Below are 27,700 nucleotides of genomic sequence, written 5' to 3'. Positions count from 1 at the left end.
ATTTTATTAACTAGTGATATGCTATATGCTGGGATTTAATGCTCTGGTAATTCAATTGTATTTGGAAAAAATTAAAAAAAAATACATATATATCGGTATATATATATATATATAGTGTGTGTGTGTGTGTAAAGCAAGGGAGCTGGCCTATTATATTGTTGTAACACAGAATTTTTTATTTTTTGGGGGGGGATTGAAAAGCCTAGGTCTTCCCCTTGATGACACGTTAGCCTGCTGAGCATGGACAGGAGCCTCATGGGTTCAATCCCAGGAGACCTAGAAACCAAAAAACTACACCTGCTAGCTACTCCCCTAAAACAAAAGTGTCCTCAGCATTGGCAAGTCCTAGTGGTGCAGTGGCAAGTCAGTTTTGGAATTTAGTGATATAATCTGCACCATTATGACCATGTTGAGCTAATTTATGTGGGTTGGACAGATTGGGCGGGATTTTGGGCCAGTGGGTGTGGTTTTAAATTGGTAATTGATAGCTGTGCTGCAAAGTGTCCATGGAATTTTCTTTTTCAATCGCGGGAAACACCCCCATTTAAAGGGGAAATGGGCAGGGAGCAGCGCGTGTCAAGAACCCACTTCCGGGACCTGGAGGATTCGGGTAATTGACCAGGAGAACCGGAGAAGCAGTGAGTTCCCAGGTGTGGTTGTTGCGCAGGTACATGCTGGTCTGTTAGCTACTACAACCATGGTCATATAATTTTTCCCATTAATGGATAACTAACATTTGTGAAATCCCTCTCCTATGTTCCCTTACGCTGAGGGATATCTAGATGGTTACATATCATTCATTAGCTCTGACAGGGAAGGATCTGAACTAGTAAATTAACTAGTAAGAAAAAACATGAGGGCCCACACCCTGCCAGTAGACCTCTGGTTGGTATGTATGAGAAACATGATTTTTCTTTCTGCTAAAAAGACTGAATAGACAATGCTTTATTTATGATGGTCTTTTTGCATGAAGAAGTCTAAGCACACTGGTCTTGAAGTCAGTTTTGGATCATTTCACAGTAGGAGGGACAGACCAGGTGTCTCTATCAGCTATTCCTAGATAATCAAGAGGTGCACTCTTTGTCACAGCACTTTATTAAGCTCCCGGGTGTATTGTTACCTGCATGATCAGGTATCATTCTGCCTAGTGAATTATTAAACCTGCATTCTCTTAACTCACCCTGTGATCAACGTCCAAACTCCGCTGCAAGAAATAACTTCTTTTTCCTTTCAGCTCCAGAAGTGGAACCATGTCTCGAGAAATGGATTCCATTTATTCATCCACTATTGGAACTTATAAAGTGAGTCCCCCTCCATACCTCTGTACTAGCTATGTACATACAAATACTGTTATTCCTAATAGATGTTTCTGGATGTATGCATCATATTTTAATCTTGTTGGGTGTGACTGTTTTGTCTTCTTTGTAGTCAAGAGAATGGGCAATGCCACCTAATTTTCAATAATTCTATAAAGTAGCTTCTATGATTCTGACTTGTATATTGTACCAGGTAGCTCTGCCATAACTGCACACTCTATGTATGTTTCTCTTGCAGAAAATTTTAGGGCAATTTAATCCAGCTCTGGAGAATTTAGTGTATCTGGGTAATAATTACTTGCAGGCATTACACGGTAAGTCGTCATTTTGTCATATATTTAATGCTGGCTGGCCAGAAAGCTGGAAAAGCTCTTGCAATGTACATACTTGCATAGTTTGTGTAATTTGCATTGTAAATTAAAGTGCTATACAATGTAAATCAGTCCATAATCTGCCATCATAATACAGATAAAAAGCAAGATAAAAAGGGTACATGCAGTGAAGCTGTTTTTTCCCTGTACCCGTGTATTAGTATAGGGAGAATGACTGAAAAAAATGTTCTCTTTGACTTTTTTCTTTCTCCCACAAGCTTTCTCACTTGAGTTACTTTTCTTTCTCGTATTCAATCTGTTATACGGCTCCCTGCTCCCAGACTTTCTTTTCCACTAATGTCCTCTCTGCTTAGATATATTGTTTCCATCCCTCTGAGCTAACTTTCTCTGCCCTCTGTTATCAGACATCTCTGGCCCACATCTGGGACTCTTTCATTCATGCACCTATTATCATTATTTTTTATTATTAATATAGCCCCAACGATGTATACAGTACTTCTCACAGTACATATATTTAAAGGGTTTGACAAAACTAGAACTGACAAACAATTACATAAAGTAAAGAGGGTCCTGCCTGCAATCTTACAATGTTTGATGTATTTCTTTCACTGGCTTTAAAATGATCTTCTGTTGCACATTTCTTATCCGACTTCTCAATTTGATATTTCTTTATGTGACTTTCACTTTCTACAATTTAGTAGCGAAAGCCCTGGCCAATTATGTGATCAGTGTTGGATTTGTTAATCAGTTGGTAACATGACAACCATCCTCATTCTGTGTCAACGTGCGTATTGGAGTGAAACCAGTGAGAGTTAATTTCTCCGTTCTAAGAACACAATATATTCTAGATTTTTATTTGGCCTCACATTATAAACATGCAGCATAAAGTATGAAATCCTTCGCCCCATACTGTGCCACCAAAGAAACTGAAGTATGATTGTCCACATAACTGATCGACCAACAGTTATGATTCTGACTAGAGACTAGGAGAGAAAGAATAAGGTACTAGCATGGAATATTCATAAATTCTCCACTATTCTAGCACTGTCTGAAGTTGCAGAAACATACTACAATGCCATTAAGAAGATTGGGGAACAGGCCCTGCAGAATGCCACATGCTATGGACTTGGTGAGTATATTTGGATCTAGTATCAGTTTACCAGATGCTGTTGATGCCAGATGTATTGACATGTCTAGAACTGGAATTGTACCTGTGATATATTAAAGGTTTTATGGAACACAATGATGTTATTTTAGTATATTGTCATTACCACTAGCATGCTGTGGCATTGGCAGAGAATCGTGCTTCCAATGCTCTCTGTAGAGCAGAGACTCTGGCTTCCTTGGACATGGGCAGTGCAGGTGCTCCTGACACCGCAACCGTAGAGGTGCAGTTTCGTTTCAGTGGTTGTGATTTTTTGTTTTAGATCAAGAGCAGAAGATAAACCCAAATATTACATTTACATAAATCATTTGACACACATTCCAATGCATATTACTATGATGTTTTATTTATGGAGGGCAGTGATTATACTTTTACGCAATAAATCAGCTGAACTAATATGAACATGGGGACAGAAGGACGTGTATCTATTATTTGATATGTAATGCAATGTGACGTGATGGTGATATTTATAGTTAGAACTGAAGTAGGTGTATTAAATAACAAAACTAATTACAAATATATATTAATATAAGATGGTAAAATAAACTTTAAATTAACTTCAGTTATTCAGTTTTTTTTAAAAAAAATTGGAATTTGGCAGTCATGCCACCTCTTTTGGAAAAAATATACTGGCCTTTTCATGTATAAAGTATATCTGCGATATCCTCAGACGGTTGGGTCAGAGTGTCAAACCATTTATGAAAAGGTTAATGATGTCATAGCCACCATTCTATGCCTCAAGATGAAGTCTTTTTACCCAAATGGAGATGAAATGTTTCAATATTTCGGACACAGTATATTTTCACTATTTGTTGACAAGGACACACAGCAATAAGGGCAGAATACAGTTAATCCATGCAGGGTATCGGATATTTGTTCTGGATTATGTATATTCTAAGGCGGATGGAGAATGGCACATTAATTAACAAAGGGAACTGACGATTAGTATGAGGTGGTTGTAAATTAGCTACTGGGTGCTATCGTATGTATACAGAGAGAGTACTAGAAACTAATCCTGGATACTGACTATATATATATATATATAGATAGATAGATAGATAGATAGATAGATAGATAGATAGATAGATAGATAGAAAGAGAGCTAGAGTTTAGCACAGGGAGAACAATGTCAGGCTATTAAATGGCCATTGATGTAGAGCCATTACATGTGATTAGGTTAAGATGGGAACGCTATCTGTGTGTTCAAGGAGGCAGCAAGCTAGAAGGCCCAAGACTTGCGTCATTTGCTAAATCACCCAGGAAAGTTCAGGGTCTATATGAGGAAAGTATCATGTTTCATTCCAAGCTTGCATTATTACTTACGGAGTGCAAAATATTACATTTCAAGGAGAGGGAAATGCAGGGCTTATAGGAGTACCCTATAGATTTAGTCTGCTGTCCCTATTGAGCAAGACTCCCCACAGCCTATATTTGTTACACCATCCTCTATTGTTTAAATCTTTCACATGCTGTGACAAAAGCAAAAGGGTCCCAAAGTGCTGTTCATGTTCTATAACGGTCAGCTTCCAGCAGTCTTCCAGTCTGGAGTTTGTCTTCTTGTCTTCTTCTAGTTCCATCCATAAAGCATGATTTGTGTCAATGATGGTGTCTATAATTTGAGACAAAACTGGCAAGTCATCGTCAAGTGAAGCCATATATGCATTATGCGATATGTGTTAGAGTGTTTTTACAGAGTTAGAGCTAAGAATGAAAGTGTTGGGTGTGGAATTCCCAACTGTTCAAGAACCAGATAGCAGTATAATTTATAACGATCGAGAAATAGTAAATGAATGAGTAATAGGACAGTATACATAAGATATCTGGGGAGAGTTTGGACTTTGGAAGGAGATACTCATTGTGTCCAGAATTCAACCTTACCCGGGCACTGAAATGTAAACCAGGATAAATAAAAGAGCACTGTGATTCTGACAGTACCAGAAATAGGTGACCTGCGCTAAGAAATACACAACATTTTCCACATTAACTATTCTAGGTAAACAGTCAACACAAGTGCATGAAAAAGAAACCAGAGGTGTGCGCCCTTGTCCAAAAGGCCAACATAGAAAAGCTTTATAAACTTCCAAGACTTCAGATGGAAGGAGATTATTTCATATACAAGAGACCTCTGTAGTCTCAAAAGCTTGTATAACTTTACATCTTTTTCCATGTTAGCTTCAACTAATGACTCTACTTTCTTTTGAGCTAATATGACATCCATTTTTATTATTACATATATATATAATAAACAATCACAAACACATATAGTCTATAATCACCAGCAGATTCCATAGCGCTATTACAGAAGAAAAGTATAAAAAATTAACAATGGCATGAACGCATGTTAAGACATACTAGTACAAAGGAGAAGAGATTCTGCTCTTGTGAGCTTACACGTCTATTAGGAGGTTGAGGGAGAATGAAACAGCAGGTGCTTGGGCGAGGATAATTTGATTGTAATGAGAGTAACATGGAGGAGTCAGCAGCCTGGCGTTCTCGATGGTGGAGAGGGGGAAAGATGATTTCTTCTAGAATGCGGGTTGTGCTTATTAAGTATGTTTCTCTGAAAAGAAGAACCTTGAAGCATAAAGAGCTAAGAAATTAAAAGTCAATAAGCAGAAGACGGTGGAACCACAAAATCAAATGTGCTGTGTCCGTGCTCTTCCAGTAGGGTGAGCTCTAATCTCAATGTTCTGAGCAGTTTCTAAACTCCCGATTTGTAGCGATTGTGCAAAATTATGAATTACAAGAAAAATAAGGATTCAACAGTAATGAGGATGATGTTTTAAATTTTACATTTCATTACAAAAGTGTTAAATTCAGCTCAGTAGAAGGAAAAGTCCGTTCACTCGATAAACCTTTCATTTCTGGTGGTTCAATTGATTAGTTTTTTCACATTTTCCAGTGGGGAGCATGGGCCTGTTAGGCAGAACCTCTGGCCTTCCCTGACAGGGAAGATGAAGACGCTATTAAGGTCTATGTCATTATATCTCTGTGGCCTTCTAGTGTCGTGAGGTGGCTGTTCCAGTAGGGTGGTGTCGATTTGGGCACCAGAAATGTTGCAGGGGTGCATACCACTTATGCTTTTTGAAATCCAAATCCTTCTGCTTTTCTTTCCTGCCCTGATGTTTCTTTTTTCTAGAACGCATAATGTTTGGTATGAGTGAATTATGGTGTTTTCCCCTCTTTTTCAACAGCCATTGAAGTAGGTTTTGACAAATGCGCATTCCAGTCATTTGTCACAAGATGAAAACGTATAATGATAATGTGAATCCAACAAAATAATTTCTTTATGTGTTAAAGCATTTGTTTTAACTGTAAGCCTCTACCACAATCATTTGAAAGTACAAAGTATAAGTCAGATAACCGGATATAACAGACATATGATTAGTTTGAACTTTGATCAAGCATTATGACTATCTTTGACTTTAACTAAGTAGATGCATTAACACAAAGTAACGTCTTAGATGTATGCCCATGTTATTTCATGTTCATCCTTTTTTTAGTGTCTTTTTTGGCAATAGTTACCTTATAAAACATTTTCTGTGCTTCTAACTTCTATGTAACGTTGATCTGGTAATCTTATTTTGATTGACAGAGAAGTCATAGATATGAACCATTGGCCTCCAAGAATTTTGAAACTCTTGAGAACTCTTTGTGGTCTTTTTTTTTTTAAACAGGGGTAGCATGAACAAGCACTCATTGATGCATACCTGCCCAAGAGGGACAGTGGTGTTTTAGGGGTTATAGTTAGTGGTATGGTAAGGCTTTATCCAAACTTTATTCTATGTGAGTTTTTGACTTGATAACTACTATAAAAAATGTTTATATGTAGATAATGAATAAATAAACAGCACAAGGTACTGAGTCTTGTAACTAAAATAATAGCCCAGGGAGGCGCTTCTAGATTTTGGTAAGTCATTCAACACTGACCCTAATAGAAGACTGATAGAATAAACTAGAGTGTTTGGATGTTAAAATATTTGAATGGATAAGGTGATGGCTGGAGTGACAGGGCATAGAAAGTTGTAGTTAGTAGTGTATGTGCAAAGAAATGTTTTGTGTATAGTGGGTTATCTCAGGGATTGGTAACGGGACCCATACTTTTTATTATTTTTATACCGATATTTAGGTATGTCTTTTTTGCAGTTGATACAAAGGTCTGCAACAAGGTAGACCTTCCTGAATAAGCCAAATGGCTAACGTAAATGAGAAAATGGTTGAAAGTGTTGCAGTTGCAATTCAAAGTTGATAAATGAAAAATAACGCATTTGGGATGTATAATATGTCATTGGGGACACTGTTCTGTCAGCGACAACAGATGAGAGAGACTTGGGTGTAATTATTTTGAGGAAGGTAAAGGTAAGCAGGCAATGCAACAAAGCATTGGAAATAGCAATCAGGGTGCTGGACTGTATAGCTAGAACCTCTAGCAGTAGAAAGACGGAGGTGTTTATGTCACTTTTGACACAAATCTGTCAGACCCCCCCCCAAACGTTTTGGAGACCCATTTCCAGAAGAATATTAACACTTTGGAAAGAGTCCAGAGGAGGGCCACAGAAATGATAAATGGTTTGCAGGATAAACTAAGGGGTCTTAATGTGTATAACTTAGAGGAGAGAAGAGAAATGAGATGTGATCTAAAATTAGAGGATCATATGCTTATATGTGATGTGAAGTTTTGTTTTGTACTGAGAGGGTGATACATTTTTGGAATAGCCGCCCAACAGTATTATTAACAAGCAGTGGAGGACTGCATATTGCAGTGGGGGTCTCTGTTTCTCAGAATTCCATTGGGATTTGTTATTTTACATGTCTGTTAACAGATGGCAAGTTGGAAAAGGTTGAATACCCCTGGATGCAGTTATTGCTAAACCCTGTCTGATTTGACCCTGAGTCTTAGAGATTTTACATCGATTCTAGGGTAATGATCAAATCCTTGTGGTCACTGAGCATGAAACCAACTCTCTCATATTCTTGCCAGTTGGTATTCTATATGAGGTCAAGGTAAAATTCCTGAGGTCCAGGAAGTTATTTTTTTTTATTTACTTTTTGTTAGTATTGGAAGAAGGAGGAGAAGAGGCCATACAGTACTTCTCACTTTTGATTCCCTTAAGCAGGGTTGTATAGCCCTGTATTTCAGAACCTGTGATCAGCTAGTAGAGGAGGACATCAGAGATTCCAGCAGGTCTGGATAGACCAGCTGGGATCCTTTCTAATGTATTCAGTGCTGATAATAAGAGAATGCACTAACACATCGGTCAGCACACAGGTAGCAATGCTGGCTTTGACTTACAGATAAAGATAAAATAGCAAGGATGTACAATTATAATTGGTCATTTGGGCCACCCTGCTTAGGCGATAATATTATTTCCTAATGACAGAAATGTGTTAAAGCTAAAACCCCTGCTTGGATAGAGGTGACAATTGAGTATTTTAATGATTTTCATAATAAGCATTATTAAAGTAACTTGGTTTCCATTACTCTATTACTATACCATAATCTTTGTGATGACCTGTTAAATGGTATGGATATTGCTACCTAGTATTCAACCTAGTTACTCCATCATAGGAGGAAACTAAGTGTAGTTTTTTTCTTAGTCTATGGTCTTATAACGCAAAAATGCTAATTCATTGAAGTTTAACAATATTAATATTTCTCAGGTCAGCTGCTCATACAGATGGCTGATAGCTGTAAAACTGCAAGTGCTGGGTTGAATGTGGTGGTAAGTATTCTAGTGTTTTACTTAAAGGAAACCAGGTATTAAGTCTTAACTTGCTGTTGGATTTCTTTATGATGCAGCCACTGATGTCATGTGCATTTTAGTTGTGCAAAGGCTGATGTGTCTAAGCTACATCTGGATAGTATGAACCCCCCCCCCGGGCTATTTTTAAATAGAGATCTGTAGTGCATGGTCCAGGAGCTCCCTGCTCGTAAGGTAATTCATAGCGCTTTGTACATACAGTAATTGTGATGGGAAATATATGTTCCCCCTTAAATAAAAAAAAAAAAACAAATTTGTGACACATCTTAAATTCTTTACAGGTCATCCAAATTAAAATTTTAAAGAACATAATAATAGGCTGACGCAAGTTATAAAACAGAAAACCAAAACCATGGCTGGCCTGCCACAGAGCTAAAGTACTTTACATATATTGGTAAAAAACCATAGGAAAGCCTAAAAATAGTTTTTTCCACGTACTTTTGTTGACGAACATGGAAATTCTAGTTGTGTAACAGTTACATGCAGCAATTTGATTTCTTAGGGACTAATGTATGGTATTCTCCTGCACACGTCTGCAGTCACGTGGCAAAACACTACTGAGAATTGTGTAGAATACTTCATGTCACACAGTGGCGTAATTAATGAGACTGAATGGAGTCTAGCATGGGGCACCGGTGGAATCTGTTCTGGGAGCACCTGGGTGTAACCTCTAATCCTAGTGAGCCATGAATAGAACAGTGTAAAGGAGCTTTGTGCTGTCTCAGGCCCTATTACATCCTGCTAGGCTACCAGGGACTCCTCCAACATACATCTGTGTCCCCTCTCAGGATGGTATAAGAAAAAGAAAAGGGGGTTCAAACAGCATAGGTATAAGATAAAGATGGAGGTTAAAGAGGACAGGTATAGAAAAAGGAAAGTAGATTCAAACAACAATGGAAGAGGTCCCAACAAAAGCAGGGGGTAATGAAGCCATCAATACAATGTCCTACAAATCAACAAAATAAATGTTATATATTCTCTGTTTAGTTTCAGACATTACATGGCGAGATAATACAACAAATGGACAAGAACACTAAGTTGGATGTGCAGTTCATACACGTGAGTAGCGGATTTACATGTATGTACATATATTGTTATCAGTGATGACAAATCATGGCCAGCCCCGTGATGCAGGGGACTTCTGAGGGAGCAGAATGGGTGGGGGACATGGCCAGGTTTTTTCTTGGGGAAAAGTAAGTATATGTGTATTGCAAGCTACATAAGCACGCTTCAGCCCATATACAGTGTCAGTGCGGGAGGACTGTGCCTCATTTATACAGCAGTGCTGGGGCAGGAAGTCGGCAGAGAAACAGCCCACTTAGGGTGTCAAAAACTCACTCTATATTGTTTTCTCTTTATTGTTCCACCTATTTTCCTTACATATGCAGGGTACTTTGCAACTACAGGGTAATTCCTGGAACCCCTGTGATTTAGCCTTCCTTGGCTGTATTTCACTTTTAACGTAGGTACATATCGTTGTGTCTAACCCTTATTTAATCCCATATTCAACAGGACAGCCAGACTCGCTATGAAATGGAGTACCGCAGCAAAGCAGCCACTCTTGATAAATACATGTCAGATGCCTGGAGGATGGAGAGACAGAAAGATCGCAAACTTAGGCAGATGAAAGTGAGCATGAGTAGACAACATCATTTGTTTTATTGTACTGCTCTGTAATCTTATTCTGCATTTCTCTTCTGTGTTTTCACTGTTTTGCTATTTTTAGCTGTATTTGTAAGTTTACTGTCTGTCTTCCCTTCATCCTGTATGTTTCTTCTTTTGAACAGGAGAATGTAAACATGCTTCACTCGGACATGCTGTCGTTTGTAAAAGAAAGTCAGAGAGAGGCAGAACTGGAGGAGAAGCGTAGGTACCGGTTTCTGGCTGAGAGACACTGGATGCTTTGCACCTCCTTCCTACAGTACCACAACAGAGTAAGTTGTCTACTCTAGTACATGGCAGCAGTAAACATACTTGCAAACAAACAAAATGCAATACTTAAAGAGAAACAGTCTAATGTACCTTATTACAAAAACACTAAAGCCCCATTTATCCAAGCAGACATTTACAGAGTGGATAAACGTTTCCCATAACTAATCTTTTAGATGTAAATAAGTATGGTATACATGTTAAAGCATACCTCCCAATTTCTACAGGTCCCAAGTCCCCGAGCTCTACAGCGGGACAGAGATAGAGCTTGGCATCACAGCAGGGTAGAGTGGCAAAATTAGCACAGTTGGGAGGTATGAGGAAGCTTGAGACACTTTTTCAATACGCAAAAGCCCTTAAACTTTTGTGGATGTGATGCCAAAGCTGAAAATATAAACCCAAAAGAAAATTTTGACTGCAGGACCAATGTGAGAAACCTAGGCTTCCTGTATCTCCTGATGACAACATCAGGGTGTGTCTCTGTACGGAGAACATGAATAGAAAGGGATTCTAGCACAAAGTTTAGAAAGTTGTCTCATCACCATCGCACCCAGTGGAATGTTCTTATCAGTTCTTGGTTGCTGTAGTGATGACACCACTTCCAAACTTTGCATTAGAACCCATTGTATCCATACCCCTCTGTGTTTTTTGAAAATTCTAAAAATTGAAACTCTGAACAGAAGTTCCTTTAAAACTTAAATGGCACTTTAAAACCTCCAGCATTCACAATCACATGCAGATAGCTCAGCCATTGCCAAGGGTGATTGCACAGATGTCCAAAGTGACTCTTTTAACAAATGTATCATTTTCCTAGTTGTAGATAAATGCCACTGAGGTGAGTTTCCATTGATAGAGTATATGGACTATCTGCTAAACTCTTTATGAAATGTCTGGAAACTCTAGAACTAAGTTCCCATCCACAAATAAGTTTTAATCTATTTGTCTCAGAAATGATGAAGCCCTTTATAGTCTACGATACCTTTTTAGCAGACCAACATTGCCATAGAATAATGTGAAGTCCTATATGCTTCCAGGACTTCAGAGTTCCCTTTGAGTTCCTATCAAGCTCATCCTTTATTCATATAAACACTGAACTGACCAGGGTGACCTGCATTCAGTTTGGAAAGACTCCATATCTAGCAATTCATTGCATTTTATTCATTACCCTTTCATAGAGAAGAACGAATTTCTCCTGAGCTGTTTAGGAAAACCTCTGAGATCAGTGCTTCTTCAAACTCAATTTAACATAGAATACAGTGTTTATAATGGGATTTGCATACATATAATGTTTGTTTATGCTTGCTACTGCTGAGGCATCAGATCATGCATTTATGACCCTCTCAATTCACTCTTAATATCTATATTACCTTAAACGATTTGACTAACATGTATGTATGTACAATGAACGTACATTTAAAAATGGATACATATTTTTTTAAAGGTGAATTATCTGTATTCTAGGCTCAAGGTGTGCTTCAGGCACGTGTACCATCATGGAAAGAACAGATTGATGCCAGCAGAGCAGAGTCCCAAAACTACATACCCAACAGGCCCACCCCTAATCCAAGGGACTCAACTATGGTAGGAAAATGCATTGGTATACATGTTTGTGTGTTCACACCCATCAACACTGGGATGTGTCCACTGATTGAATAGGTATGAAGCACCGACCGGTTTCAGCGTGAACAAACACCCTTATCGAGGTGAACCATTATGGTGAAACCGGTCGGTGTTTTCAGAAATAAAGAAAATAACTGCTTTGACTATTATCCTGGCTGATGTTCCTACTTTTTCCTCATCCATGATTGAGGGTGATACATTTGTATCCAGTGAGTACCTACTCCTCTGTCTCCCCTGTCTCTCTCACTGAAAGCTTTTTTTGTATATTCATTGTTGCTACCTATAGAGTGAAGTCCACGTTATAAGCAGCTCCGTGATCCTTTGCTATATATATTGCTATACTTTGCTATACAGATATATTTGAACAATACCACAAAATAAGGTTATTAATAATAATATTAATGCAATGACCCAGGTTTAAAAATTCTAGAGCTAGAAGATTGGCACGCACGTGTTTCTTAACCTACTGGCCATATTGAGTTATGTCACGGGTTTCTGTGCTCTGGATGTATATGCAGTGGTCACTGTGGATCCTTTGTTTTGGTGGTTAAAATTCTTGAACTGAGTTGAACAGAGTTCAATATAAACAACAGTTCTGCTGTAAAATGTGGTGCAGTCACTATAGCAACCAATGGAATGTTCATGTTGATAGTTCGGGTTTTGTCATTTTGTGCAGGAATTGCATTTATAGTCCTTCCAGAAATACAGGCATAAAAATTACTAACTAAGCCCAGAAGCACAAGCAGAAAGATAACATACAAGCAACTGTATCTTATGACATTCCACAAGATTATTCAAAGAGGAATCTGGAATGGAAATGTACAACATAGCAAATATATTTTACTTGTTCGAATCTTTAAAAAGTAAAAAGTGATTCCTCACTTTTTTTTTTTACTTTTAAAGCTTTAAAAAACAGCCTATGCTATCTATGGAGGATATGTCAGGGCAGAGGAAGTGGCTCATTATTCAGGGTTTGCCATCAACCCAACTTTTCCTTTTAAACCAAATGTCCCTAAACTATTGGTCATTTCAATATAAACATTAGCTGAACAAAAGTATGTGGACACCCTTCCTAATTATTGACTCACACTTCACTATCTGGAAGTCTAATGTACGAATCTGGTATAAGTGGACACCAGGAGAACATTCCCTACTGGAATGCATAGAGCCAACTGTAAAGTTTGGTGGAGAGATAATGGTCTGGGGCACCAGTTTTGTTTGAACATGACTGTGCCCTAGTGCACAAAGCAAGGTATATAAAAACATGATTTGATGAGTATGTTACAAAGGAACTTATGTGGACCCCAAAGAGTCCTGACCTCAACCCCACTGAACACCTTTGAGATGTATTGGAGCACCAATTGTGAGCCAGGCCTTCTTGCCCAACATCAGTGCCTGACCTCACAAATTCTCTACTGGCTGAATGGGCAGGGATTCCCACAGAAACACTCGAAAATCACGTGAAAATAGTGGAAGGCTGCTGTAGCTGCAAGGGGGGGGGTCTATATTGATACCCATGGTTTGTTGGGTGTCCAACAAGCTCATATAGGTGTGATGGTCAAGTGTCCACATATGTTTTGATCATAGAGTATATATACATATATATATATATATATATATATATATATATATATATATATATATATATATATATATATATATATATATATATATATATATTGAAAGAGCTGTTTGTTGTTTGTCTAATATGAATGTTTTAAATCAGTTTTCTGCTGCCCTTGAATGCAAATGAAATGTACAGTACATATTAATTTGCATGTAGTACCAGAATACAAAGGTTCTTGGTTCATGTATGATGGTTACTTAACTATTTTGTTACATGCAATTTAATTGATGGTAGTTACATGGATGTGCATATGGTGATGCAATGGAAAACAGAAATGCATATATATGTTTTGGAGTATGTTAACGTGAATCTTTGTGGCTGTTTGTGTATACAGGTGACAAACTGGACCACAGTTATAAAGTGTAATTCTGTCCAAGAACTGGTCTTTATATATGTGTTTTATTACTTCATACTTGGAGTACTGTCCCTGTGTTATTTCACTGTCTGCAATGGCCATGAAAGACATGTGGATTAGCAGATAAAATACATGTGTGTATAATGTTGTGTCCTCTCCAGACTCCAAGACCTGGGGACGTCTTGCCCACATTGAGTCATGGGCCTAGCGCTGCAGATCAAAGTGAACGGAGAGGCCCAGCACGTTCTGACACTGCCAGGAGAGGCTTGCCCAGAACACCATCCAGTGGTGAGGAGTATATCTACCAGAAGAATGTGTGCATGACCCACGTTTCACTAGCACACCTGGGAACTGGTTTGCCCAGGTGTGCCTTTGTGGCAATGCTTTTTGATTCTTGATGAAGTTTTTAGTTAAAAGTGTGCTTATGTAGACAAAAGATGTAGCGTTTAAGGTTTTACGATATCTTTTAGCCTTGGACCTTGGATTAACACTGACACGTCTCTGGATTTGGGTGTAACCCATCCCCACAGTTTTTTTCACCCCTTGCCCTTTATTGATAAATGGGGGTTAGCCACAGCTCCAGAACCTGGCACCCTCATCTATTAGCACCTGTATGGAGCAGAAAGGGACAAAGCTTCCTCTGCGAATTTTAAATGGATGCTCACTAGGCAAACAGCATACACAGTTAGAGCTTCATGTCTATTGGTGTGCAGTGATGGTTAATGGTTTACCCCAGTCACTGTGATACAAAGTCTACAAAATTGTTGCGCATTTCCTTCATTCTCTCCTCATATTATAACTACCGCCTAAAGTTTTTTAAGTGTGCCAAAAAACTTTGGATATACAAATTTGGACCATCTAGGCATTTATTTGGAAATACATGGGTCCTCTGTTCAACTCGGCCTTGTCTCTGTCTGTCTAGGGTCCCTGTCAAACTCCCAGCAACGCACTCGTTCCAGTTCCTTTGGAGAGGTGGCAGTAGCAGCAGTGGCAGCAGTGGCAGCCAATTCAGGAGCCAAGAGGGTTCAAGCTTTAGTGGACCACAACACAGGTGGAAACCGGACCCTGCTCCAGTTTACAAAAGGGGCCGTGATCACAGTACTAGTGCCGGAGGCGCAAAATGGCTGGCTGTATGGTAGACTGGAGGGGCTATCCGCGTAAGTTGAATAGATTTGGCCCCTGTAGCTGTATTAGAGGCTGCGGTCATGGCCACAAGTATAATTACTCCCACAGCATTTATGCTGCTCAGAGGCACACTAGATATGATGCCATATCCAGCGTGACGCTGACTGGGAGACGTGCAAAGACTGGGCCACAGTGATATTAGAAACTATGTGTTTTTCAAATATATATAAAGTGCCAAGATTTCCCTATTCTAAACAAAAAACATTCTATCCTGAATCCAACATGTGCAGTGTGCCCACAAATGGCACCATGAAATATAGGAATATAGGGCTGGTTTTCAATTATTTCCACGGCTGGTTTAAAGTTCCTACTCGGCCCTGTTAGTCTGTCAGTTCTAGTTTTGTCATACACCTGGAATGTGTATATAGTAAGAAGAGCTGTGTACATTATTTATGCTATATATATATATATATATATATATATATATATATATGATAATATATATGATAATAATAAGAAGACGACGAATTCATCCAAAAAGCATTTGTGATGAGAAGGCCTGGCTCGCAATCAGCTTTCTAATTCATCCCAAAGGTTTTAAGTGGGGTTAAGGTCAGAGTTCTGTGCAGGCCACTCAAGTTCTTCCAACCTTAACTCATTAAACCATGTCTTTATGGACGTTTATGTACAGAGGCATAGTCATGCCAGAACAGGAAAGGGCCTTCCCCAAACTTTTGCCTCAAAGTTGGAGGCATGCAATTGTCAAAAATGTCTTTGTATGCTGCAGCATTAACATTACCATTCACTGTAATAAAGGGGCCCAGTCCAAACCCCTAAAAACAACCGCAGACCATTATGCCTCATACACCAAACTTTACAGTAGGCAGTATCCGGTAGATAAAGTTCTTCTGGCATCAGGAAAACCCAGGTTCATCCATAAGACTTCCAGGTCAGTGAAGCATGATTCACCAGTCCAGATAACATGTTTCCACTGCTCCAGAGACCAGTGGTAGCGTGCTTTACGCCACTCTAACCGATGCTTGGCATATCGATATTCAGCTTGTGTTCATATGGCAAAGGTGGCATCCTATGAGAGTGCCATGTTTAAAGTCACCGAGTTCTTCAGTGTGACCCATTCTACCATCGAATGTTATACACCTGTTACGAATGGGTGTGTCTGAAACATCTAAACTTAATAATTTGGAGGGGTGTCCCAATATTTTTGGTCATAGTGTAAGTGGTCACCCGACATGAGACATAGTAATTTGCAACTTCATTGAACTGTTACTGTACCAAGGGCTGTATAAATACAAGAAGTAAAGTAGCCATGTTTCATACATTTTTATTAATGCCCCTTTTGGAAACTCTCACTTATATTTGTCTAACTCCTGCCAAGACATAAACGGCACATGCACAGAAGTTTTGGGATAAGCCTGTTTAATTGATTGTATGACAGGTTTTTACTCTGAGGCAAAGAAATGTGGGAAACTGATGCAGGGGGTTTTGAATTACGTTTTGCAAGGAAAATGAGGTGGATGTAGAGATGAGCAAGAAATTGATTGTGGGTGAACAACCCATGTGTGTGTGTGAGGAACATTCTGAGGTTTGAATGATCTACCTCATCTACATAATATTAGAATATTAAAACCACAAATTACAATAGTATAAATTATAACCATTTACCGTATTGGCTCGGATATAGGCCGCCCCCGTATATAGGCCGCACCCTAAAAGTTTGGTGCTTTTTTAAAGAAAAAGTTTTTTTCTTTAAAAAAGCACCAAAAAAAAAAAAACATGCTGCCACTCTGTCTCCCCCCCCGAGATATGCTGCCACTGTCCTCTCCCCCCGAGATATGCTGCCACTGTCCTCCCTCCCCCCAAGATATGCTCCCACTGTCCCCCCCTAGATCCCCCCGAGATATGCTGCCACTGCCCCCCCAGATATGCTGCCACTGCCCCCCCGAGATATGCTGCCCCCCCCGAGATATGCTGCCACTGTCCTCCTCCCCCCCCCGAGATATGCTGCCACTCTGCCCACCCCGACTTACCGGATCAGACTCCCGGGTGTTTTGCGGGGCCAGCTGGGGGCATCTACGCAATACGCGTATACAACCGGAAGTTGTATACGCGTATTGCGTAGATGTCCTCTGCCGGCCCCGCAAGACACCCGGGAGTCTGCTCCGGTAAGTCTTGGGGGCAGAGGTAAAACGCATCGCCCGGACGGTCACCGGCTGCGGCGATGCGGGTAAACAACCCGGAGGCTGTTTACCCGCATCGCCGCAGCAGGTGACCGTCCGGACGATGCGCTTAGACAACCTCCCGTGCCGGCACCCCCCCCCGTGGGAAGTGCTGGCAGGGGAGACTGTCTGAGCGTATCAGACAGTAGGATACAGGTCCCCTGCACCGCTGCAGGGGATCTGTATCCTAACCCCGCTGCCTGCCCGGCGCCCGGGACTCCATGTCCCGGGCATCGGGTGCTAGACCCCGAATATAGGGCTATATTCGAGCCAATACGGTATATCTGCAGCAGTTTGTATGTGTATTAGTGTGACTCTGTATTTTTTTTATTCCCAGGACTGGCTGGTTTCCAGAAGCCTATGTGAAATCGGTGGACCAGGATTCCAGGTAAAAAAAAAACACTGGATTGGTTTATTGAAATGGGAGTGACTCTAAAGAAATGCAGCACTGGTAGAACAATCCAGTAAAATGTCAACTACAGAGCTGAAGATAAACCAATAGTATGACAATACATCTATTGTGTTATTCTTTCTAGCTACAGTTATACTAGATGGGCCCAGTTTGATATACATTCTGAACCTTATATAGGAAAATGTTCATTGATCAATCAGTGATAGGATCAAGGTCATATATTTTAAGAATTCTGCAGTAGACCTGCTAAGTTTTATGCATGTTTGGACAGGGCCCTCCTCATCTGTTGTTTCTGTAAGTCAAATTGTTATGTTATATACTACTTGTTATGTCCTGTCTACTAAATATCGGATAGCCCTATGAAATATAATGTTGTTATATAATAATTTTATTAAATGGCTCATGGGCTGACCCTATGGCTCTTGGTGCCCTAGACAAACTGCAATTTGAGACCTCTTCTAGCTGCCAAGTTTGGCCTTGGATCAGGAGCGTAACTCGAAACCACAGGGCCCTGTGGTTCAACAGCTTCAACAGCTGGTCTGTGCCATCATTGCCCCCAAACAACTTATCTGTGCCTTCTTGCCCCCCAACATACACTCTGGCACACATATGTAAACACGTTTACACAAATTTCACACATTTACTCATATTCTCACACACACAATTACGCATCCATGCCCATGCACACACACACAATTACACATCCATACTCACACTCACAATTACACATCCATGCTCACACACACATACACGCAATTACATGTTTGCCTTCTCAACCGAAACTTCTATAAACTATATCCATGCTCACATGCATACATACATACATACATACATACATATATACATACATCCCACCTCCCTCCCACCCCAGCTTACCTCTAACCGCTCTTGCAGCTTTCTCTCCGGCTGCTCCCACACTTTGTGAGCAGCCTCAGTTTCACTACGGGGTCACATGACGTAACGTGACTCAGATACGTTCCTGTCTCCCCGTGCCGGTTCAAAATTGGTTAGAAAGGGCCCTTCCGACCTGGAGCATGGGCCCTGTCGCAGCTGCAACTATTGCCCCTGTAATTACGCCAGTGCCTTGGACATGGATAATCAAAGCAGGGATTAGATGACTAATTATGGGCTGTCTTGAAAAGGCATTTGCTAAACCATGCATAACCCGCTTAGGTTTTCAAGAAATACCACTGTCCCTACAGGTTATTTGCTCTGCGCAGTGCACACAGTACAGGGGATCTCTTGGATGGACCCGATAACTTCCCACAGCCAGATTACAGACCAAGCCCTAGGGACCAGGGCCCTTCAACCCCAAACAGCCGACGAGGAAGCGAAACTAGCGTGGCACCTCCACCCCTTCCATTAAACAACAATGCAGGAAAGGTAAGGCACCAGAATATACCTATATTGAAGAGTTTCTGTGTGAGGTGTTGAAATAATTGCAAGACAATGTATTTAGAGCGATTTTGGGGGAAAGTGGTAAAACTGGAGCAATGAGAAACATTCCATTTGGTTGCTTTGGTGCCACTTTGCACTACAATTACTCGGTAATTGTGCCTGCAATATTTTCCAATCATTCTCTAGTCTACAACAGCATAGAAGAGGTGTTATAAAACTCACTGCTTCGCTCCACCAAGATAAAAGTTGCTACTATACTATTTACTCTACAGGCAGCATATCCAGACTGGCCATCTGGCACACCGGTCAAATACCCAGTGGGCCACTGGCCTAGATCATCTGGCCCTCCAGCAGCAGATTGGGTGCTGCTTCACGCGGCCAGCACTTGGATATGCCCGGCTGCATACTATGCGAGCATAAAAATATGTCAGGCGGCCGCTGGCCTTATGGTAACACCACTGGCACAATACACTTGCTATGTTACCTTAAAATGCTGTTTTGCCCCTGTTTTGTGTCTCGATGAACAGATTATTTAGAGATTCTTTTTTGCTGTTGCTACAATTTTCTTGTTTCCTAACTCTCCTTCCAGTCACACGCTGAACGTCACCCCTCTTCTCTCCTCAGCAGGGCCCCTTTAGCTACATCCTCACCTCCATGACCCCTGAGCCACTCTTCTGGTGGATACAGGATGACAGCTCTGACTGTTAAACCGTATGACAATAAAGCTTTAGCCGGGCCCTGCAGGGGAGATCCCACACTGTGATTGGATAGTCTAAGGAGAGGGTGGGAGGGCAAATGATAGCGTATTGGCACAATGTGGGCACACCCATTGCAGGGTGTGGTGAGAGCTGTGTTGGTGTGTTTTGTGTGACGCATCCTTACGACTTTGGTGGGTTATGTGTAAAAAGTGATCACATTCCAGGCATAAACCTCAATGTAATAGATTAAAATAAATAAAAAATAAGACATGTACTTTCTAAAAATCCTTAATCCTTAAAATCAGGCAGCAAAGGAACAAGGAAATGGGTTACCTGGCTCAAACTCCAAGAACTTTGCCCTTTCCTAGTATAATATACACAGAAAGGAATAATTCAGTACTAACAAAATATTCTTGGAACATTAACAAGCTGAAGTCATTAAACGGACAGTAATGTCTAAAGTCTATTGCTACAACATGAAGGGGGTTACCCAAAAAGTGAGCCTTATCTGCTCTTTTGAACAGAAATCTTTAGCTATATTTATAATTAAGACATGCCACTTGTAATTCAGATTAGATTAAATACATCCAAACACGTACATGAAAACCCAGAGCTCTTCCCTTCTTGTTCCACATGAGCAATGTTGAGCTGGAGAAGTGGGGCTATGTACGAGGCTATGGCTAGTCACTACTACAGCAAAAAGTAGCCAGGACCACCCATGCACCGGTAAAATGAAGTATTGCCCTGGAATCTCTAATCAGATGCTACACAATACCTCCAGGGCAAATCCGATGAGGTCCCAGGTATGCACATAAGCCCTACATCTGCCAGCACATTGTCATGAAATGTTACCATCGCTCTTAACTACCTAAGCAGTTTAAAATTATAGATAGATGGTGGTGTGCCTGTGCTCTGAATTAATACTTAATACAAAGAACCCTGTATTTCTGTGCTATTGTTTGTTTTCACTCTTTTGTACCTGTTCTTTCCAGAAGGCTCCAGCTGGCACTCGTGGAGACCTGTTTCCCAAGTAAGTTAATTACTTGTGTGTCTCTCTGTACCCACCTACAAGAGAACTAGATTCAAACAATTATTCATTATTATCTCTAATACCAATTAAAAATAATAAGAAACTACCCAAAAATATATATGAATAGTGAATCAGATTCCATAAACTATAAGTTTTTCTCGTGTCATGTGAGCGCATGTAACAGGATATTTGTCAAACTGCTCACAATTTGTTTTAACACTTTTTTTCAGGGGAACAAATCCCTTCGCAACTGTGAAGCTCCGTCCCACTGTGACCAATGATCGTTCGGCTCCTCTCATACGATGAGACTCTAAATGTGAAAATGCAGCTTGGTCACGTGTGGTCAGCAGACTCGCAATCCTGTCTCATTGAACTGGATCTCAATCCATCACGGAGTGTAACCATAGAAGTGTCCCATCATGTGTTTACTGGCTGGAGACTTTGCACATAGATTAAATTATCCACTAAATGTAAATAAACACTCTGGCCTATCTATGACCTAATTACAATAGTTTTGTTTTTGAATGATAGCTATATGTTACTTCTATAACAGCTGCTGCATGCTGAAATGAAACGTGAAATCCGTGATTTATTGTAATTAGAACCCTTGTAAATATAAACATGCTCTGAAAATTGATCCAATTGAAACAATATATGAATCTCTTCAGAATAAATGAAGAATAAACCAATTTGCACAGACAGTGCGTGCATTTATTCTGGCTTTTGCATACTTACTTTCAAAAGAGTTTCTTTTAAGCTGATCATTAAGCATAATTGAACCGTTACAACATACAGATTGCCACATGACATTTGGCATAACTGCAAGCAACGACAAGAAAATAGAATATCATTTTTATTTTATGTTATAATATATATACGCACAGCTTAATAACATCCAGGGCTATTCCACATAAATCTAAGCAACAGATGCAGTTGAGACCAGTGGAATGTTTTGGCTGAGTGCTGCCCTAAGTCTGACCCCGCCACTTCCCTCAACAGTCACTGTCCTTTCTTCTCAGGGCCGGGATATGATGTCATATATCAGTGTGCACCAAGGACATACAGCACAGGACCTGAGGACACTCAGTGAAACATTAACCCACCCATCTGGGGGCACTGAGCATTGCATGTGTCCTTCCTGAAGTATTCAAGGAGCCACTACCAGACATATGAGAGCTTTAGCTTTTGGATTGGCCAACACTGGCTTGGCTAGTCTAACCCAAATAAACAACAATTACATAGTAAACCAAGTGGGACATTGTTAAAGCATGGGCAAGATTCATCAACATCATATCCAGCCTCTACCCCTTTCACATAGTACTGCTTAGATACGTTTCATTCTTGGTCTGTTTCATGGGCAATATAATAAAGTAGTGTATCTGACATTAGATGATATGTTAACGACGCCTTTCCATGTCCATAAAACAAACATTAATTGAGCTCTCTATACAATACCAAGTTTTAAGAAGCTTTTTTGGTTTTTATAGGAACAATATGCTTGTGCAGATTAATGACACAAACTGTTTTACTTGATTTTACAAATTACTTATTCCTGGGAATAAATTACTAGGAATTGTGTTTCTTGTGCAACATTTGGTTATAAAAGTTATGTTTAGCTGAGTAGGTAGAACGGCACATTTAAATTGCTAGACTTTATGAGTAGCTACAAAGGTGTCCTTGAAATTTCTTTATTGCTCTAAAGGTTACAAGTTTCTAGATTGCATTAATGTCTTCTGGAGTATGACCTATTTCCTAAAAAACACACAGAATTTTTTTATAATCATTATTACCATTAAGCTTATTTCTGGCAACCTTTATGAAGGTTGGAATGAGAACAACATGAGTACGTAAAGGGAGTGGGCTTCAGTGCAGGACATGAAATGATCTAGTGCTTGACAAATTTTGCCACAGATGTATTTAAGGTAAAATAGTCAAAAACAACTAAATTAAAAAATTGGAAACCATAGTTTCAAGAAATAATTCTTTTTAATTTTTTAAACCGTTTTTATAGCTTTTTCTGTTGCTTTAACAAGGAAAATAAAATGTATATCCACCTGGTGTTTACATTGATGTCCGGTTATAAAAAAATGTGTTAATGTGTTATAATAATTATAGAAAATACATCAATATAAATTGCATCCAATATTCTCATACCAATTGTGATCTCCATAGCAATACTTTTTTTATTCTATTATGTGTGGGGTGTCAGTTGACTAACTGGATGCTGCTTTTGGCAGCATAGGGTGTATTTCAGGTCATATTCAGTTTATGTTTTTATGCACACTCAATTGCAATATTGACAGATACAGTTGATACAATGACAAACTTGCACATATTCCTGACAATATCTCTTACCACTTGTGTAATATAGCCATCTTAAGGCAGCCCGTAATGTTGGTGATTAAAGGAACTGCTGTTCCTGTAATGTTCTGTGTGTGGCTACTTGGTATTGTTCCATTTTCGGCGTGAAGGCTTCTTCTGGCTTCCAATATATTAACCTTTAATATCCTGTTGAGAGAAATTATTTTATTATTATTAACTGGTGCGCTAAACCTAATTTAACTAATGGTTTGAATGGTTGACTCTTAATTACAACGATAATCAAATTCATCCACATCATTTTGTTTTTGCTTTTACAGCTGCTGTTGATGTTTTGTTGTTGCAGAGTTTCAATCCACTACGTACCTCAGAGGTGTATTCACTAAATTACGAGTCTGCATTAGATAAATACCACCTTGAAATCGCTATACATTAAACAAAAGGGCCAACATCAGTGAGTACCTCCTACAATAAGCACTGAGTTGCCCCTGCCTAATGCATAGTTAATTTAGGACAATTCGTCAACGACAAAAGTCAAGAATTCTCTCAGGGCCAGCTGAGCTTTTCTTGCAGGAGAAGCTCACCCAGGAGCCTCACTGAACCCAAACACTAATTTTGTGTAAGCATTAGCCAAATGTTTAAGACAGGTTATAAAGCAGAGATTAGCCTTCTGATCAGGTTTTCTTCCTGGCATTTAGTCATTTATGACTAAATACAGGTAACACAAGAGGTGCTCTGGAGCTAGGAGATGTCCTAGTAAGCTCCCCAAGATCGTTATGGCATTACTTTACATGCTATCTTGGAGGGTACAGTGTGGAATATTCAGAGACATGGAAGCCTCCATTTAAAATGAAAAACAGATGCAGGCCTGAACTGGCAATTTGGCACACTGGACAAATGCCCAGTGACCCGCTGGCCATCGGCACCCCATACTCACCCATTCTTATGCTCCAGTGGTCAATGGCAGGATATGCATGGCCGAACACTACATGAGCATAAGAACATTACATGGCTATATGAAATATAACAGGCTAAATGAAATATAAATGCATGGAGGTTGAAGGCAACACATTCCAGTTTTTTGTAATAACTAATGTTTTACCAAAGTAAAATTAGTATCACCTTCTAATAATTATTTCTGATGTTTTAAAACAATGTATCACGCAGAACAGAAGTACAACTTATGAAGGACCTGAAAAGTGACGCTCCGCTAATAAGGTTTTGTCACATCACACATATGCTTTATACCCTACTCTGTTAGTTTTTTTTTTTCATGTGTGTTGTTGTTTGGTGCTTTCACAAGGGGGCACTGATGTATTCAAAGACCTTAAAAGACATATCCAATAAACAGTGTTAGAGCTTGAAAGGGTATGGGAGTAGAAAGCAAGGGATCTGTAGAGACCAATCCCTATGAATACAAAAAACAAAACACTGGAGCAATGTCTTCACATATACCGTACATATTATTTTCATTGCCTCAGTAACACAATAAAGTAGTATAAGGAAAATATATAGGTATCTATATAAAAATAACCACCTGCATTCCATAAAATTGCAATTCTTCCAGGACAAAGAAAGAAAATGACTATGGTTGGACACTTTTTAGCAATATTGGAGTCACAACCAGCAAGCTCACAACAGAAACCACATTCACTATCACAGAAATTCTGTAGTAATCATGAATTTCACACTTTGGCAGGGTTCCCATTCTCTGCCTTAACTCACCATTGAACTGCATACCCTGGCTGCTAAGGTGAAATGGAGTAATGAGGCACTGGTGCACCATGGACTTTCTGATCACCTCAAAGATGAGATTGCAGACAGAGGCCTCCCAAATGATCTAGAGACCCTTATTGCCTTTGTGGGTGGGATAGATCTCCGTCTCAGTTCAACATGACAGAAAAGACTCTTAATTTGGTCCCCGTTCTTCACGCACCGAAGTTCCTACTCCATCCCAAGAAAAATCTAAACAAATTGGGACCACACACATGTCCAAGGAGGACGAGGCCTACAGACGCAAAGAGGGAGTTTGTACTGTAACAAAGAGGTCACTTTGCCCAAGTTTGTCCACAAAAGCTGGGAAACTCCAGCACCTAGGAAAGACAAGGGGCCTAACCTGGGTGTAATGTCCCCCAGCTCCAAAAACATTTGTCTGCATTTTCCTATTTCTTTCATTTTGGCTTGGGACACTGCATACTACAGCCCTAATCTACTTCAGTGCAGATTGGTACTTTATTGAGTATGCCTTTTGCCACCTTCACAAATTACCCTTATCACTTATCAATGTGGAAGCCATTGATGGACAGCCACTGCACCCAGCAACCATTACTCAAGAAACTGTGCCTCTGTGCACTGTTGTAGCAGTATTGCATTCTGAACTCTGAACGTTTGGTAAGAGTTTGAAAGTGATTTCAACCCCCCATCCCAGTCGAGTTTGGGTTTAGCTGGCTGCAGAATCACAATCCATTCATCCACTGGTGCTCTAGACAAATAACTATGTGGCGGTGTCATTGTTTGGATTCCAGATCCTTTGCCCCTCCTAGGATTACAGTAAAACAGTCGGTCACCCTGGGATTTCTGAAACCTCGTCATTCATCACCAGAGGATTTTGGTGGCCTACATGGAGAAAGGATGTTACAGACTTTATCTTGACCTGTCAGGTCTGTGGTTCTACCACGGATGTTGCACAGTGGTCCTTTAAAAACTGCCTACTCACAAACAACCCTCGTCACATCTGACTACTGACTTGACCTTATACTTTTCAACTTTAAACCAACATACTACCATATTAACAGTGGTGGATCGTTTGACCAAAATGGTTCACCTGGTGCTGCTCTGCAAACTACCATCTGCCCAAGAACTGGCTATGTATTTTATTAAAGAAGTATTGCGACTCCACGGTTTGCTCGTCTTGGATTGCAGCTCTCAATTCATCTTTCAGCTCTCAATTTTGGAGGCCTTCTTTCGATAAGCTGGGCAACAAGTTTTCCACAACTTATCATCCACAGACCAACAGAGCAGCAGAACAAGCTAACCAAAACAGTACTTATGGGCCTTTGTACGTTCTTCCACTTGCTGAGTTCGCAGAAACCAATTTGATCCAAGATTCTACCAAAGTCTCGCTTTTTATTTCGCATATGGTTCACACCTGACAACTCTCCCTACTGCAATCTCTGAATCTGGTGCTTTTTCATTAGATGACCATCTGGAACATCTTCACTTAGTGTGGGCTTCTGTACACACGGCATTACGTGTGACATCTACTAGACAGAAGGTCCAAGAGGACCGTAGGCGACGGATAGCTCCCACCTTTCTACCTGCGGGCAAAGGGTAGCTATCTACTTGACATCTTAGGCTCAAGGTACCATTCATGAAATTAGCACCTAGACTTATTGGTCCTTTTCGATGGATAAATCCAGTGTCCTACAAACTATGCCTATGGGTCTATGTTTCTGAGGGCCTTTCAGGTCTCGCTCCTGAAATCCTTTACTTGTAATCGTATTACCAATATAGACTGCTGAGAGTGAAGAATTTGAGATCCAAGGTATCCTTGATTCACATGTTAACAATACCTGGTCCACTGCAATGTTTATAATCAGAAATAATGATCCTAGGTCTCTATTTGATCTTGACATATCCAGTTTGGTTCTGACCCAGCTCAGATTCAAATTTGGCTCTGACACCTTGGTAGCCTCAGATCTTGTTTTTGTGGGCCTGCCTCTGGTCCAATCTCTGCTTTAAGGCACCAAATCTCTGTTGACCCGACACGGACTGTCGCAAAACAGCGAACATTTAGCAAGCCTCCTTTGAGAAGTCACTTACTCATAGAGTTAGTTGGACATGGTGGATGGGGGTAGTTCTCAAGCATCCTTGTATGTTACCCTAGTAGACAGCTAACATGTTAAAATGACATATGTTTGAAAAGAAAAACATGGTTCATTATCTGCATAATGGAAGCTTAGTGTTTTAGTTTTATGTTAAAAATATAATGTACCAGTTTGATGTCACTCGAGGCTGGTTAGAAGTTTAGCACTTTTAGGTGTTTCCTTGTTATTTACAATAATGCATTAGTGTCATCATTGTGTACTGTATTTAGGAAAATTGTATAAAATACCATAAAAAAATCACCATGTAAAATCGCACATTCGCTCAGTAGTTCTATCTGTTGAACATTGATTCATGAAGATCAGACTAGCTTTAGTTTGATGACCACAAATATACTCTAATCTCTATGTTTCTGCTTGTGACATTTGTGCACCAATATACGGTAAGTATTAGTTACTGTAATCCAAGACAAAATATTCAAAAACATATTTAGTATTAATGTGAAAATAAATAATTGAATTCCGGAACAGAAATGTATGATGAGGCTTGG

The 27,700-nt window shown here is 39.9% G+C and overlaps 1 protein-coding gene across 2 annotated transcripts; it reads left to right on the top strand.

Annotated features, from left to right (window-relative positions):
- Nucleotides 1-1,170: 1,170 nt before the first annotated feature.
- BAIAP2L2 (BAR/IMD domain containing adaptor protein 2 like 2) lies at nucleotides 1,171-21,707 on the top strand. 2 transcript variants are annotated; one of them, XM_053469796.1, is made up of 14 exons: nucleotides 1,171-1,301; nucleotides 1,555-1,630; nucleotides 2,691-2,777; nucleotides 8,475-8,536; nucleotides 9,563-9,634; nucleotides 10,088-10,204; nucleotides 10,363-10,509; nucleotides 11,966-12,085; nucleotides 14,268-14,394; nucleotides 15,029-15,263; nucleotides 17,806-17,856; nucleotides 19,083-19,263; nucleotides 20,972-21,006; nucleotides 21,237-21,707. In XM_053469796.1, the coding sequence occupies exons 1-14, from the start codon at nucleotides 1,251-1,253 to the stop codon at nucleotides 21,310-21,312; spliced, it is 1,437 nt and encodes a 478-aa protein (XP_053325771.1). In that variant the 5' UTR covers nucleotides 1,171-1,250; the 3' UTR covers nucleotides 21,313-21,707. The 2 variants fall into 2 exon arrangements, with proteins under 2 accessions (XP_053325771.1, XP_053325770.1); XM_053469795.1 differs by having other exon boundaries at nucleotides 20,969-21,006.
- Nucleotides 21,708-27,700: the final 5,993 nt, after the last annotated feature.

Source organism: Spea bombifrons, chromosome 6 (genome assembly GCF_027358695.1).
Source record: "Spea bombifrons isolate aSpeBom1 chromosome 6, aSpeBom1.2.pri, whole genome shotgun sequence".
In the NCBI taxonomy this organism is placed as follows: Eukaryota; Metazoa; Chordata; class Amphibia; order Anura; family Pelobatidae; genus Spea; species Spea bombifrons.
This window is presented reverse-complemented; position numbering and strand designations above follow the sequence as displayed.

Bases quoted from the DNA above. Each gene is read 5' to 3' on its own strand.
- BAIAP2L2 (XM_053469795.1), top strand. From the start codon at position 1,251: ATGTCTCGAGAAATGGATTCCATTTATTCATCCACTATTGGAACTTAT. The intron at 2,778-8,474 runs GTGAGTATATTT...AATATTTCTCAG, and splicing joins TGCCACATGCTATGGACTTG to GTCAGCTGCTCATACAGATG. The intron at 15,264-17,805 runs GTAAGTTGAATA...TTTTATTCCCAG, and splicing joins AGACTGGAGGGGCTATCCGC to GACTGGCTGGTTTCCAGAAG.